The sequence below is a fragment of the Leptodactylus fuscus genome, chromosome 1 (assembly GCF_031893055.1).
Source record: "Leptodactylus fuscus isolate aLepFus1 chromosome 1, aLepFus1.hap2, whole genome shotgun sequence".
NCBI classification, from domain to species: Eukaryota; Metazoa; Chordata; class Amphibia; order Anura; family Leptodactylidae; genus Leptodactylus; species Leptodactylus fuscus.
Window position 1 is genome coordinate 251464376 of NC_134265.1, and position 13823 is coordinate 251478198.

The 13823-nt window shown below is 42.0% G+C and overlaps 1 protein-coding gene across 2 annotated transcripts in view; it reads right to left on the reverse strand.

The window, feature by feature from the left end:
* Window positions 1-13823, reverse strand: part of DAPP1 (dual adaptor of phosphotyrosine and 3-phosphoinositides 1) — a 91178-nt gene that overhangs the window by 67696 nt on the left and 9659 nt on the right. The window contains exon 2 of one of the 2 annotated variants that reach the window (XM_075285921.1): window positions 10906-11084. In XM_075285921.1, coding sequence (XP_075142022.1) covers window positions 10906-11006 — 101 coding nt within the window. In that variant the 5' untranslated portion in view covers window positions 11007-11084. Of the gene's footprint in view, window positions 1-10905; window positions 11103-13823 lie in introns of those variants that run through there. The other variant, XM_075285912.1, reaches the window with a different exon arrangement.

A 13823-nucleotide genomic window follows, 5' to 3' on the forward strand; every position in this document is an offset into this window, starting at 1 on the left:
TGGACAAAAATGTTGCCTGGCAAGCACTTTTTCCATTCAGAGTAGAAAGCTTAAATTCACATTTAGCCTAACCCGACATTGAATGCTTATCTTTAGAATATAGTTAATAGAGCTGGAAGCTGACAGATGTGTATACTGTGCGGTATCAAATCAACGCTATTACAGTTTAGTTCCCATTCATTTGAAGGGGAAATGAGCAGCAAATGTGCAGCCAGGCCATGGAACAATGGGGCAGATTCATTAAGACCAATCTATCGTATGCTAATCTTAATAAATGCCCCAACTGGCACAGAGAAGGAGCCATTTATGAACAGATTCCAGCCTCTTCAAAATTACCCAGGTACCCCAACACCAGAATAGAAATCTGGTGTAGATTTCTGTCATAACTCATGGCAGAAAGCTGGCATGAGTTATAATGAATATGTAGTGCCTATATAGCCATGTCCCACCAACATATAACAATCTGGTGAGCGTAGTGCAGAACGGGGGTCGTGGTACCAAATGTGCGGCACAATGTCATCACTCTATGCCATAAGACTGGCGTAGGGAATTTGTTAAATCTCCCCCAATGTGAGGAAATGGGTGATGCCGGATCCATATGCAGCATCCTAATGGACAGTGCTAAATGGTTTGTACCATTTACATGCATACATGCTGTAATGTGCCACATGTAATATAATTCTGTGATGCCATGTACATATACCTTGTTAACAACTTTCAGACCCGCCCATTGGGTATATACGTCCCGATAGTGGCTTTCTTGACGTATCGGTACATCCTTGCAGTTTTCAGCAGCTGCACAAAATCATGCAGCAGCTGAAACGGGGAGCTGGCTGTAACAACTGTTGGAGCTCCTCTAGAGAAGGCAGGGGAACGCTGTATACACAGCTATGGGTGCCACAATGATCCAGCGGTCACATCCGATCCGCCAGGATCATTGTTTGTTGGAGCTGCTGGGCCCTACAGGACCCAGATCAACTCTATAGTTATGGACAGGAGGCTGTATTCCTCCTGCAACTGGAACCAAATTTACCAGCCCTGGTTACAAGGGAAATCAGCCTCTCCAACAAAAAAATTGTGATGAGTTGACCCTTGAGGTTTACCATGACCTTATGGGAACACAATATATTAAAAAAAAAAATTCTAATATATGATTAATAGAAAAAGTAAAAATAAAAAATAATGCATCAATATCATCGTGCCCTTATTAACCGTTCTAACCCCACCCGTGATGACACCATACAAAATAAAAAGTACCATAAACGGAGAGGAAAAACTATTTTAAAAAGTTTTTTTGAAGCACTGTGCTGTTAAATAAAAAATTTTTTTTCCTGGATATAATTAAAAAAAAAAAAAAAAACATGCAAAAATAAAAACCAAAATAAAGTCCTATGTGTCACCGAAAAAAGACGCAGAAATTACTTGAATAACCCAAATGATAAAAATGTTATTGCCCTCAAAACAGAACATACCAAAAAAAAAAAAAAAAAAAAAAAGTGTCTGGTCCTGGCCAAGAAATTGGCCCAGTACTGAAGTGGGTAAGGCTGTTCCATTGAGGATGGATGCACACCACTCCTTTTTCATAGCCATGGTCCAGCCCAAACCCTGGGCTTTGAGTCACCTCATGGCAGTCTGTTCCAGGCACTAGAGAATGTGGAAGTGTGTGGAGTTCCTGCTGGTTAGAGACATTGCCTATTACTGCTGCAGTCCAGAGACAGGGAAGAATTATTGCTATCAGATTACAGGGAGGCAAGTGAAAGAAATATTAGAGAGAAAAAAAAATAGGTTTTCCAAGAGCCTCACAGTTTAGACCTGCATCCCTCCAGGTAGATAGGGCATTCTTGGGGCTTATTTATTCCACCCCCGTAAAGTGGGAGACTCAAGAACATATCAGGTGCCAGACGTAGACCTTTATATACTGGGCATCCCTTGATAAGAAAACATTACCTGGCTCACACTCCCATTCTTCATTGCTCTGTTTGGAAGATGCATCCATTATAGTTGCATTTCTTCAATAAAGTTCATTCTGCTGCTAAACTAAAGCTGATGTCTCTGAGTTATTCTTGCAACCACCATCATTGGCCCTTCCAACCACCATCACCTAGCTCAGTGAAACTGAAGACTACCATGAACTGGAAGTGCTTTGAGGGAACTAGCCACACCATTATTATCACATGATTTGTCCATTGTTGTGGTTCATCAGGGCCCAGGAAGCATTATGTCCAACCAACAGCACCCAACAGTGCAGCCCATTAGTCAGGAACACGTAATAGTGTACTAGAAGTTATCCAGCCTAGCCACACCTCGCCTGGGCAGTTACGGCTGCTCCGATCTCTTCCTTTACTGAACTGTTGCTCATGTTTCAGGTTAACTTCACCTTAAAAAAGGGAACTTTCCTTTTATATACTCCAATCACTTCAAAAACTTCTGCAAATCCAAAAGGAATTTTTTATTAATCACAGTTTACTCTTTTCAGTGGACTAATCTGTCAAATACTATAGATTGTGAAAGGTTGTTTTCCTAATAAAAATGTATGCTCTATTATCAGAATAAATGACTGATGGAATTGTTTGATCATGAGAACAGCATTCATTTCTATGAATCTCAATCTGCCCAAAGCAGTAATGGAGCTGCAGATTGGGAATACGGTCTACAGGCAGGAAATCCCTTTCACAGAGGAAGTACTCTCCTGTCATGGTTGCTTAAAACACAAAAAAACAACCATTTTATTCTATAGAAAATACTTCTGCATTATGGCACTCCTCTTTTACTCCTCCGGGAAATGAAAAATTAATTAATTGACAGCTGGGTGTTCGCACTGCTCCTTGTCAATAGGGTACACCATCTATATGTCAACAGGATTTACAATGTACTTCCACTAACTTGCACTGGCTTGTTTTTGTTCCTTACTCCCCTCATCCCATACAAACATCTTTAGCATAATCAGGATTATATAATGGTTCACCCTTTACTAAATGGACAGTTATCCTTCACTAACCTGAGGATCACTTTAATGTGTATTATTAAGCCGTACCCTGATCAGCCACTTAGGTTATTAATGTTGATGATGGGATCATTTGTACAATATCTGTCAATCACATGCAGGGGTAGTCAAGAGATGTAATAGTTACTGCTGACTACAGTTCATGATCATCTGCACAAATAACAGTGCACCGACGCATCAATGAAGTCGCTCATAATCATAGACTTTGTATCCCTAGAGCTGTTAATCATGTCCTCAGATCGGACACCATTTTCCTGTTGACAGGTTCCTTTGTGTGCTTTATTTCACAATGAAATTAAATAAGACTGTACAGTACAAGTCTACAAGTCTTTCTTTGCATCCAAAGTCCATAGCTACAGTATCCAAATGATTACGCTCAATATTGAAACAAAAACACTAAGAAGGACAAGCCATAAGGTTATGCAAATTAAAGAAGAAGTATATGTCTCTAAGATCTGCAAATGAACAAATTTTCAAACACCTAGCTCCATTCTGTAGCATGTGGGATGGGCATAAGAGCCTGATTGAAAGCAAAGTTGTTTTTGCCAAATGAAATATTGGAAAAATTGGATCGGGTGTATGGGATCATTGAGCGATACTTTCTGTTTGATGACTTGCCAGTTATCCCCACTTGTTGCAAACTAATCGGGACAGAATCCATGAACTGAAGGACCTTGATTTATCACTCCTGCAGATCGCTACTCTCCTATGCCGAGATCTTAGCACTGCTCAATGTTGCATGTTCCAGTGGAACAACAATGAACAGCAAAAAGGTGTGTGGAGGCGAACCTTCATGTAGACTGATCATCTGTTTGGAAGAATGGCACATAGCGATCCACTCTGTACTGTAAGTGAAATTGGATGGTACTTCCCATGCTCAATGTTCCACTGACTTCATGCCACTGCTCTCAAAGGCCACAGTTTTTCCACTGGAACCATGGTGCACTGCAAGACAGCAATGGAAACTGGAATGGAGGTCTAGCCTCTTTAATGATATGTACTGCTTTTGTCTTGGATGCAACGATAGCCGGAGATTGGTCTGGAGACAATACGGGCAGTGCCATAAAGTGTTCACAAGGGAGTGAGACACTGCTTCTACTACCAGATTTATGGTATAAGGTGGTAGAGTGTACGATAACCAGACACCTCTATTCTCCATTTCAGTGTGTTTTGTGCGGCACATTAGGAGTCACAATACGACCTCATTCATTAGGATTAGTGAAGGAGTTGCATGGTGACCCAGACGTTTTTTGTTCCGCAATGGGAGTAGAAACCATGATTGTGGTGTAGCCCTAATCTATATTTCTCATAGGTTAGGCCTTGCATTTATCATGTGCTGTGAATTCTTTGCTATCAGAAGCAATTCTAAAAGCAATATATCTACATCACTGGTTGATGAACATACAATACTTTAATAAAACCTGCCATAAACATTACATTTTGTTGGCTAAACTGGTTGACAGCAGATTTCGAGTTTCTTTAAAAAATAAATAATAATAATAATAATAATAATAATAATAATAATAATATCAGTACTCGACATGACTTCCGACATTTGACAAAACTTCAGCCAAATAGCACAGCCTCAAGACCCTGATAAGGCAGATTAGTTGCTAATGTTGATGGTGGGAACCAATGATCCCACCATAGATGAGACAGCCACATGATGAGCATCTGAAATTTAACGTATGATCAGCTTTAGGTCTCATACCCAAATTACAGATAAAACCCATCCATTTCAATGGGCCCATACACACAGTTGTAGTTTTTGCAGCTGTCTGTCTGGGCCAAACTGAAGAGCTGCAAAATATGGAGCAGGCAGTGGCGTAACTAGGAATGGCGGGGCCCCGTGGCGAACCTTTGACATGGCCCCCCCCCCCCCCGGCTGACGGCGAAAACCCCGCATGACCCCACCCCCCGCATTCCTACGCACACTATTACGCTCCATAGTGGCCCCTGCACACATTATTATACCCCATAGTGGCCCCTGCATACAGTATTATGTCCCATAGTGGCCCCTGCACACAGTATTATACCCCATAGTGGCCCCTGCACACAGTATTATACCCCATAGTGGCCCCTGCACACAGTATTATACCCCATAGTGGCCCCTGCACACATTATTATACCCCATAGTGGCCCCTGCACACATTATTATACCCCATAGTGGCCCCTGCACACATTATTATACCCCATAGTGGCCCCTGCACACATTATTATACCCCATAGTGGCCCCTGCACACATTATTATACCCCATAGTGGCCCCTGCACACATTATTATACCCCATAGTGGCCCCTGCACACATTATTATACCCCATAGTGGCCCCTGCACACATTATTATACCCCATAGTGGCCCCTGCACACATTATTATACCCCATAGTGGCCCCTGCACACATTATTATATCCCATAGTGGCCCCTGCACACACTATTATGCACCATAGTGGCCCCTGCACACACTATTATACCCCATAGTGGCCCCTGCACACACTATTATGCACCATAGTGGCCCCTGCACACAGTATTATCCCCCATAGTGGCCCCTGCACACAGTATTATCCCCCATAGTGGCCCCTGCACACAGTATTATCCCCCATAGTGGCCCCTGCACACAGTATTATCCCCCATAGTGGCCCCTGCACACAGTATTATCCCCCATAGTGGCCCCTGCACACAGTATTATCCCCCATAGTGGCCCCTGCACACAGTATTATCCCCCATAGTGGCCCCTGCACACAGTATTATCCCCCATTGTGGCCCCTTCACCCACTATTATGCCCCGTTGTGGACACCCATTAACAATTATTACACTCTGGGGTCTTTTCAGACCCCAGAGTATAATAATCGGAGACCCAGGGAAGAACAACATAAAAAAAACACTGTAACTTACCTGTCTCCCGACTCCCCGCTGGCGGCCATCTTCAATGACGTCAGGGACGTTATGTGACCGGGAGCCTGCGTCGTGACGCATAAGGATGCAGGCCCCGATCATGTGACGTCTGAGACGTCACACAAGTAGGCCGAAGCCTGCGCGGAGCCTGGAGAGGTAAGTAACACTGTTTTTTATGTTCAGTTACCTCTCCTGCACTTCCGATCATTATACTCGGGGGTCCGAAAAGACCCCCCGAGTATAATAGTGCTTGTGGGGCCCGCAGTGTCACTTACCGATCCCGGCCCCTGCCAGGATCGGTAAGTATATGGGGCCCGTTAGCGGCTGGAGTAACTCCAGCCGGTAACGGCCTATTAAAAAAAAAAAAAAAAACGCAGCGGTAGCGGCTGCCACCGGGCCCTGTGGCAGCTGCTACTGCTGCTACCACAGTAGTTACGCCACTGGGAGCAGGTGCTATACCTTTCTATACTTGTGGCTCTGTTAATTCATATTCAATGTATGTGTCAGTGACAACCACAGATTCACAATCTATTTGTCTTCCGCGTCTTCTGAGACTTTACAGGTTACTTTGAGTGTTCACTAACATATAATTAACCACAAGATAATATTCACCTTAGCAGATCAGTTTGCAAGTGGCTGCAGGTGAGCCACATAGTGTCCAGTTTAGTAGAGCCCCTTAGACTCCCCAGCACAATTCCTTTATGCAATGGTTTTAAGGCATACCAGGTTTTTCACAAATTGCTGTTTATATAATGTTGGATCTGGCATCAGACTGTGCCCGTATGTAAGAGAAGTGTCATATGGGGACACATTTTCTCTTCTAAACAGCTTTAAAAAAAAAATAGTGCTATTGGGCAAATAAGAATGATCAATGAATTTACAGGAAGCATACTTAGGTGTCTGGTGTATTCATGAGGAGTGTCCAAACTGCAACCCAAAACCCAATAAATCACAGAGTGCCAACATGACGATTTAACCTTAATACAGTGTGGCTCCACAATTGCGGACCCACAAATTACAGTTGTGTGAATGGGGGTTTACAGATCTTGTACTGAAAGGTAAAGGTCTCTGCATTTGGTACTTTTGAACAATTAATGTTCACTATTTACATCGCACAGGATCTGTTTTATAGTGACTGTGAAATGTTATTACAACCTGTACTAATATCATGTCTGCTATAAAACAGATACTGTGTGATATAAATAGGGAGTGGACTCGACACAGAGTAATCTTCCCACAGTGGCCCCGCACAGTATAATATGCCCCGCAGTGGCCCCACAAAGGATTATACCTGTATACTCCACTGTAGCCCCACCCTCCCCACACAATATTAAATGCTCCACAACAGCCCAGTCCCAACACAGTATTAAATTCTGTACAGTAGTTCCCCCTCATCACACAGTATTAAATGTTCCACAGTAGCCTCACTCCCCACACAGAATTAAATGCTCCACAGTAGCCCCTGTCCCCACACAGTATTAAATGCTTCAACAGCCCCCGTCTCCACACAGTATTAAATGCTCCACTGTAGTCCCCTCCCCACACAGTATTAAATTTACACAGTAGCCCCTGTCCCCACACAGTATTAAATGTTCCACAACAGCCCCCGTCCCCACACAGTATTAAATGCTGCACAGTAGTTCCCCCTTCCCACACAGTATTAAATGTTCCACAGTAGTTCCCCTTCCCCACACAGTATTAAATGTTCCACAGTAGTCCCCCTTCCCACACAGTACACACACAAATATACTTACCTGAAGAATTGCTGGGCATCTTTCTCCTGTTCGCTGCGAGCGCTGATGACTTACGTCATCACGCCTGCGTCGATGCAGAGGTCAAACTCTGCAGTCAGTGTAGGCCACGCGGTACGCGGCATTTGCACAACCAGCTGAAGGCAGCAATCACTCTCTAACGGGGAATCCTGTACCTTGGCGCACCTTTAATGAGGCGAGGTGAGGCGGCACTCCAGTGGGTGCAGCACTGCAGCAATTATTATTATTTTTTTTTCTAAAATAGCGCAGGAGAGGGGCCGCTGTGAAAACAAACCAAGTTTCCTTTCCTGTGCTGGTTTAGACCTCTGCGTCACAGCGCAGGTGGCGTCATCACGCCTTCTGAGCTGAGACACAGACATCTTTTGCCAGGTGACAGCAAGAAGCGGAGGCAGCGGAAGCCCAACAGTCTATTGTGCCACTGTGGGGCATAATATATGCTGCAGGGACTGCTGTGGGACATATATATATGGTAGAAAGAGAGAGAGATTGGGTGCATGGTGAAGACTCAAAGATGTCTATGTTGCTTTACAGAGTCAAGTTATAACTGGAAGAAGTGGTCATGGCAGTCCGAAGGGAAGAGACTGGAAATGTGGGAATGTGCACAAAAATATTACTGCATTGTAATCAATGTAATGTCACCACTAGCATCCCGCCCCCACTGCCATAGGGGCGGGCGTCTTCTGATCGTCCGTGTCAGGCAGCAGAAAGGCTAGGTCCACCATGTTATTTTTTCTGTTAATAGATAATTCTGTAACTATAGTCACACTGAATGGAAAGAAATTACCGAATTTTTAAAATTAGTAATTAGTGGTAGTTTAATAATTAGTCGATATTATGACCATCATATCAGCTCATAATTCATGATATATATAAAGAGTTGTCATGACTATTTATGAGGATGAATTATGAGCAATTGGGGTTGAGCCGATCTTGAAATTTCAGGAACGTTTTTAAAATCAGATTTCTGATCATTTTCCATGCAAACCCGATCCCAATTCCGATACTAATGCAAGTCTATGGGATTTTTTTTAATATTTGAAGATCGGATTTTAAAAATGATCCTATTCACCACACAGCATGGAGTCCAAAAATGTTCGGAATCCGAACATTTCCGATCCAGATCACCCAACCCTATGAGCAATCCATTATCAGCTTGGAATTCTAACCATTGAATAAGACTATTGCAAAATATTAAGCAATGATGAACCAGATACCGTATCTGCCTGCCATGTATCATCCCTGTGCTCTATTACATCAGCTGGTTATCTCTAAGGGAACAATTAGGCTAAGTTCACATGTGAATTACATGTGGCGTAATTTGGTCCGGAAAAAAATGCTTCCTAATTAGGAAGCGGTTTTTGGACCTTGAGGCGTTTTTTGGAGTGCTTTCTGGAGCGGTTTTTGGTAGGCGGTTTTTTCCTCCCAGACAGTGAATTGACCGTAAAAAAAACTCGATGGGTTTTCCGCCTCCCATTCACTTCTATTGACTTCCTGAGGCGGAATCCACCTCAAGAATTGTCATGTCGCGTCTTTTTTCCGTGAGTGACAAGTCTGGCGGTCTCCATAGACCACCATTGTGAGGGGGCTTATGCACCATAATCCGCCCCCTCTGTGCCCATGGAAGGGCCCTAAGAGTTCAGGTTTTTTGAAGCTGCTTTTGAAACTAAAACTAGGATTGGAATGAAAAAAAGAGGAGCAGTGTTTATCATTTATAGAGATTCTCCCCCTTTATGATCCAACCTTGATTTTGGGCTTTAAAAACTGCATTAAAAAACCTGAATATGTGTCCTTACTCTTATTGTTTCACAGAACAAAGAAACTGATATCTGAAAATGGATTTTTAACCACTTCCTGTCACAGCACTGACTATTTATGTTCTAACAGACTACCAGAAGGAATTCTATGGCCTTTTTTTAAAAAAAAAAATCATTAAAACCAAATGAAATATATGATTTTTTTTCTCATCTGTTTTTAATTTGCTATTGCAGATCTTATTTTTATTTGTGATTATGGGGCTGAAATTTTGCCTGAGCATCTTCCTCTGCTCTCTTAACAGCATTTAGTGATATGCTTTACAGCAGTCTCATAACCATAGTAAACAATAGACTGTTGAGGTCCACATTATGGGAGAGTTTTCTAGGCATGTACTATGAATGTATTACACGCGTAATACAATGAAAGCAATAGGGAAAAAAGACTCCCATTGATTTCAATGGGGAGCGCACGTATGCCGACTCCCATTCAAGTCAATGGGAGCTGCTTTTTACGCGCTCATTTTGAACGTGTTTTTACGATCAGAATGAGCGCAGCGTAACTCCGTGTGAAGGCTCCCTAATACTGTCTGTGATTTAAATGATGTGACCACTGCAAAGAAAGCCACTTGCCATTGGCAAGTGTCAGTCTATCTTTAGTGGCCTGAGTGAGAATTGCAGGATTTAGAACTTTTCCAAAATATGGGCAGTGACATAGTGTCAAATGTTCATTTTTGTTAATTTTGCTGACACATTCCCTTTAATATCCATCTTCCTGTTCCTCCCTCACACAGGGTCCCAGTTCTCCCCCCCCCTTGTCTTTTTGATGCTGACATAAAGCTTTGCATTAGTGACGTAATATCGGAAGCAACAGAATTGGTTAATGGAAATTACAAAAACAAAATTTTGTGATTTTTATTTTTATTTTTTAGCAAATATCTAAAATTTAAAGTAAGTTGATGAACAATAAAAAATGTAAATATATTATTTTCACATTTCTATTGCTACCTTCAATAAATGTATCAGTTTATTTATGGTTGGTGGAAAAGTAGGCAATAAATACGCACACAACATTTTCATGCATTTTGCCATTAAAAGAAAAACCATATCCAAAAAAAAATCTGCCTAAAAAAAAAAAATTCAAACCTCATACTTAACCACACACACACACAAAAAAATAAAAATAGATACGTAAAAGTAAAGATAGGAAACTTATGGCTGAGAGACAACTTCTTTGATCCATATGCCCAACATCAGCTTGGTCCTTAAGGGGTGTTAATAGGACACTAGTTTATATCAGACTATGAAATACAAAAATACGCCAACTAGCGTGTAGTATTTATTAGCATAGTCCGCATTTATTCTCTCATACATGTGCAGTTGTGTTTACACATCTATATTACATGTGTACAGACTAACAGTCAAAGCATAGAACATGTCTAAAGTCCATCTGGTGTTTTACTGTAGTGACTTAGTGGTACGTTACCCCAAGGACTCCAGGTCATCCCCTTCAGTCTGACCATCTTCCCCATCATCTTGCTCCTCCACAATGTTCTTCCAGCTTGCCCTGTGTGCCCGGTAGGTCATGCCTGGCTGTCATGTATCCGTCTGTCAGTGATAACACCTGCAGTTTGCTCCGGCTTGTGAAACTCAAGCAAGTCAGACCTGAAACACAAACCAGGAAGTTACTTTGGCCCATCCCATAATAAAAGCAGTGAAACAACATGAGGAATTGTTTGCTACACAGGATTCAGTGGGGGTGTGAAAATGTGAAGGAAATAAGCTGAAAACAATCATTGGTCTAATTCAGTTGGGAGTTGCTCTCTTCTGTTTTTGCTTCCCCAATCTATTTAATCTATTTGAGACCTATCTAACAAGTACAATTTATACATGACATTTAGAGGATAGTGTCCTTTGGAGCCTCAATTCTCCTGGGTGTATAATTGATTTCTTTGATTTTTTTTTGATTTTTTTTTGCATGCCCCTGAGTTTGCAATATGATTCAATGGTGGAGATTTACAAAACTTTCTTTTGTTACTCTTAGCAACCAATCACAGCACAACTTTCATTTATTAAGAGCACAAGATAATATAATAGCTACACTCTGATTGGTTGCTGTCGACATCAGATTGTATTGACTGTATTGCAGTCTATGGGAGATTCACTACATTACTATTGAGGCCGAACATAGACCAGCTGCAATAGTAATATAGAATGTACTACAGTATTACAGTTGTGTGAACCTGGCAGGTTTTAAAAGGCTCCTGGCTGTCATAGGAACAGGTCAGCTCCCACAATCTCACCAGAGTGTCTGCCATCTTTAAAGACCTGGAATCTACCGTACTATTACGGCAGTTGTTGGGTATGGGTTAAAGTTGGAGGCAGTGTGAACAAAAAACAACTTCTATTGTTATTTTTACAACATTTATTGTGTGGGATAAATAATAAAATTCTATTTTTATAATATGGGTTGCTACAGACACATCAATACCAAATATGGCTTTTTAAAATTTACTGTTATTTTTCTGTCCCCAAAAAAATATTCATAAAAGGGCTGTTATGTTGTTTTATTTATTTTTATTTTTGAATTTTTTATTCTTGAACACTATGGCGCACGATGGCTAGTATAGTACTTACTGCTTCTGCATTGCAATGTATTTACCTGTGAAAACAGGAGATGAGGGAGGAAGCGGTGCAACCCTGGGGGACACACTGAATTTGATCATGTGGCCTGTGGTCAGAACCAATCTGGAATCCTTGGGTCCAGTTTCACAAAATCACCAGAGGAGGTAAGGTAAATGAAACTCCCCGGAAGATCCTGTTTTGTTATGTTTTAATGCAAGGATCTGCTGCCTACGGCATGCATGCCACTCTTCACATGCAACCCATTATCCTCTGGCATGGCTAATTCTTCATCTGCACTGAGTGTTTTATAAAGAATGGTCATCTGTCCCCATTCTGTCAAACTTCAGTACCTGACGATATGAATCCTATCCATAACTTGACAGTGAGGAGCGCCCCATGTGACTGGACATGCCTCATAGAGTCTAACTGTACACAACACATGGTTCTTCACCTGGCGCCGTTATGAATGGGATCGATGTCGGAAGCTGTGACAGAATGGGAGAAGACAATTTTCAGTTGCAAAGAACACATAACAGAGGTGGGAAATAAAGAATATAGTGGGGCAAAAATGGGGCATCATATTATGTATAAAGAGAAAAATGGGGCATTGTACTATGTATGGGGTAAAAATGAGTAATTGTACTGTGTATAATGCCCATTGTTGTCCCTATATACAGTACGGTGCCCCATTCTTGCCCACTATGCATAGTTTGATGCCTCATTGTTGCCCTCTGTACACAGTATGATGCCTCATTGTTGCCCACTATCACAGTACGATGCCACACCATTAAGGGGTAGTTCACACGGAGTAACGTGCCGTGTGATGTGGCACGTATACGGCGTGTGAGACTTTGAGTGTCGTTTACGCTCCCATTGATTTCAATGGGAGCCTGGATCGTATACGCCGCGTTATTTTGCGGCCGTGATTTTGGGAGTGTATAGGGCGCGCAAAGTCTCACACGCCGTATACGTGCCACATCACGCGGCACGTTACTCCGTGTGAACTCCCCCAAAGTCTCACATGCCGTATACGTGCCACATCACACGGCACGTTACTCCATGTGAACTCCCCCAAAGTCTCACATACCGTATACGTGCCACATCACACAGCATGTTACTCTGTGTGAACTCCCCCAAAGTCTCACACGCCGTATACGCGCCACATCACACGGCACGTTACTCCGTGTGAACTCCCCCAAAGTTTCACATGCCGTATACGTGCCACATCACACGGCACGTTACTCCGTGTGAACTCCCCCTTATACTGTGTAAAGGGGACAATAATGAGACATCATACTGTGTAGAGGGGTCAACAATGAGGCATCATACAGTGTATAGGAGGCAACAATGTGGCATCATACTTTGTATAAGGACAACAATGAGGCATCTTGCTATGTATAGGGCCAAGAATGGGGTATCATCTTGTGTATCGGTGGCCTGGCATTCTATGTACAAAATAACACAGTATTCTGTATTGTATCAATTTTTTTTTTATCTGCAATGATAAGCTTCTAATTAAGCATCCAATGGCCAGATTCACACAGCTATAATACTGTAGTACATTCTATATTAGAGCTATAAGTTCCACTATTATGACTTTTTTGTAGGGATCGACAGCTTACTGCACACTGAGTACCTCATTCTCAATTCATTTGTATAAATTGACACGTCATACCATAAAGGTTGCCTACTCCTGTTTTAATGCCATTAAAAACTTTTCAAAATTTTGTTTCTTTGCATCACTATATTATAACCCCATAATTTCTTTCTATCTGTGTA